General features: G+C 60.0%; 1 protein-coding gene across 1 annotated transcript; it reads left to right on the top strand.

The window, feature by feature from the left end:
* Positions 1–936: 936 nt before the first annotated feature.
* NGA_0682910 (shq1-like protein) lies at positions 937–1,964 on the top strand (the record flags this gene model as incomplete). The annotated part of the gene is made up of 5 exons (XM_005852693.1): positions 937–984; positions 1,016–1,035; positions 1,142–1,232; positions 1,396–1,919; positions 1,952–1,964. The coding sequence occupies 5 exons, from the start codon at positions 937–939 to the stop codon at positions 1,962–1,964; spliced, it is 696 nt and encodes a 231-aa protein (XP_005852755.1).
* Between the last annotated feature and the right edge of the window lie 584 nt (positions 1,965–2,548).

The following is a 2,548-nucleotide window of genomic DNA, read 5'->3' as shown; positions in this document are numbered from 1 at the left end:
AGGGGGAGGGCAGGGTGGCCGCGGAAGAGAGGGCAGAACCGGGGGCGCTAGCGGACCAAATATTTGCAAGGCGGCGTTGAACTCGGTCACTGGAGTCCGAGACTTTTCCAAAAGGACTCCAGGCTTTTCAGCGGACAGACGGCCGCCGCCTACTTCGCAGATAGAAGGACATGGGAGGAAATGGAGTGCAGAATGTTTTGGTACGCGGAGTGAAGCGAGACGGCTGCAGAAACATCTCTCACGCCCACCCGACCATTGATCACAGACCATCAATACCACTCTCACGTCCATTTCAAAAAGCAGCAGACCCCGCCATTTTCGACGCGTTACGCGTTGCAGGGGCGCGCATTCAGGCCTCGACCTCCCTCCCTTCTGCCCCCCGTGCTCCCAAGACTTGAAAAGAACCGTAGACTACTTTGGGTCCAGTGGAACATGAACATACCTGTGAATTCTGGGAACGATTTTGTGCGCAGCCCAGCCTGAATATTGTCGCCGGGAATTTGGGCTGTCCCTCCTGGTGTGGATACGGGAAGGAGGAGGGAAATAATAAAGCGGTCAGGGCAGCAAGTCTAAATCCCAAAACAGAGCAGAGCAGGGGAGTGCAGACTTAAATAAGACACGTGAGGTGGGTGGGCATGGTGAAGGACCTCTATCAGTCTGGCATGTATTCGCGTGGGCCCGTCTCTCCCACCTCCTGGACCGACTCGGATCTCGCCTCTCCTGCTGCTCGTACGCTCCCTGTAGCCGAGCTTTTGTGGCGTGTGTTGGCTGACATGCCCGCCAGCATGTCCTTCACAATGTTGCCACTTTTCCACACATAAATCTTTTCCGTTTGTCATTTTCGGGAGAGTCGCACGTTCGTCGTTCAAGCTTGAGGCTTTCTTTACCCTCCCCATGCAGGCCCATCCCCCTCCTTCACCACCTCCCCCGCTAGCAATGTTGGTGCCACGCTTTTCCCTTCAGCAAACCCCGAATACCGTCATAGTAACCATTAAGTTGCCTTACATCCGTGTAGGTGACGCGGAAGTCTCTGCGGTAGGTTTTCCTTCTGGTACGAGGGGTTTGTCATTTATTTTAACTCTCGCCTACGGCTCCCGCATCGTTTGTCGCAGGATGGCCGTGACTTTGTATTTTATTGCAGGCCCTACCTCTTAAAGCTTCAGTTCCCACACGCCCTCAAGAACAATGAAGACGAAGAGAGTCATTGCCGCGCGGTCTATGACGCTAATTTGGTGAGTGGAGCAGGTCTCCCGTCCCCGTGCACAGGTCGATAGCCCTTCCTTGCCTAGCGAACACAACTCACGCGTCTCTCCAAGCTAGCCTGATCCTTTGCTCTGCATGCTTGCGGACTTGCTCACGACGCGGGACTCGTCCTCGGTTTCCATCCCGCTTCAGGACCACGGCACCATGACAGTGCATCTCACCAAGGAGGAACCGGGGCGTGTCTTTGAGGACCTGGACTTGAAGACCACGCTCCTGCAGCCCACGCGCTCCTTCTGTGCCCCGTCCACGCCCATCAGCACGGTGGCAAAGGGCCGCGGGAGTACCACCGCGCCCTGCCCCGGCCCCCCCACCATCGAGGTGCTACGCTCCCAAGACTTCCCCACCGGCAGCACCTCAGACACGGAGAGCCCCCTTCCTTCCTCTTGCCCGTCCCTCGCCACCGCCCAAGCCGGCGGCACCCCCGACGGAGAGGAGGGTGAGATTTTTCATGCAGCGGGCAAAGGGGAGGAAGGAAGCGGCTTGCTGGGCCGCACGCAGTACGGGTTCAACCGGCAGTACCAGGGTGTGTTCGGCGACCTGGGGGGGGAGACGGTGGTGCTGGAGGTGCTCCGTCTGAGAGATCCAGAGCGGACGCCCGAGGGAGCGAGGGGGGCCATGCGAGAAGCGGATGAGGCGGAGGACTTCGACGAGGACAGGTACCTGGGCGACCTGCTCGGTGCGAAGGAAGACCCGGTCTTTGAGGAAGCGACGGGCATCCACCCCTTCTGGGAGGGAGCGGGGGAGGGGCGGTGGGAGGAGGCGGAGGAGGAGGAGCTGGCCTTGCTCAAGAACCGAGAGTTCTTGTGGGGGAGCGAGGGGGCGGCGCGTGCGGAACGTCGGGCCGTCGGCCTGGGGCTCTTGGACTTATTGCTGGCCTTCGCCTACGATCACCGGACCACGGGGGGGGAGCCGACGGTGGAGTCTGCCTGGACGCTGACCGTCCTCTCCCCCTCCCTCGCCTACCTGGAGACCTACGGGCGAAAAGAGGCCTCGGTGGCGGAGGTGCTGCGGACGTTTGCCAGGCGGGTGGTGAGCTATCCCTACCTCCGGGTATGGAGCCTGGTGGAGAAGTGCGTGGACGACGTGTACGGGATGGTGGTTGGGAGGGAGGGAGGGAGGGAGGGAGGGACCGGCCGAAGGAAGCGGATGTTGCTCCGGTGCTTATTACGGATGCGGAGGGTCTTCCGTCTCACGGAAACGCATTACTTGCTGAATCGATTGTTCCTGGACGATTACTGCGTATGTTTGCAGCTGCCGGAGGGCGACAAAATCGTGTGGGAGCTGG

The sequence above is a fragment of the Nannochloropsis gaditana genome (genome assembly GCF_000240725.1).
Source record: "Nannochloropsis gaditana CCMP526 unplaced genomic scaffold scaffold1009, whole genome shotgun sequence".
Classification (NCBI taxonomy): Eukaryota; class Eustigmatophyceae; order Eustigmatales; family Monodopsidaceae; genus Microchloropsis; species Microchloropsis gaditana.
Note: the sequence above shows the minus strand (reverse complement) of the source record. Positions and strands in the feature narration are given on the sequence as shown.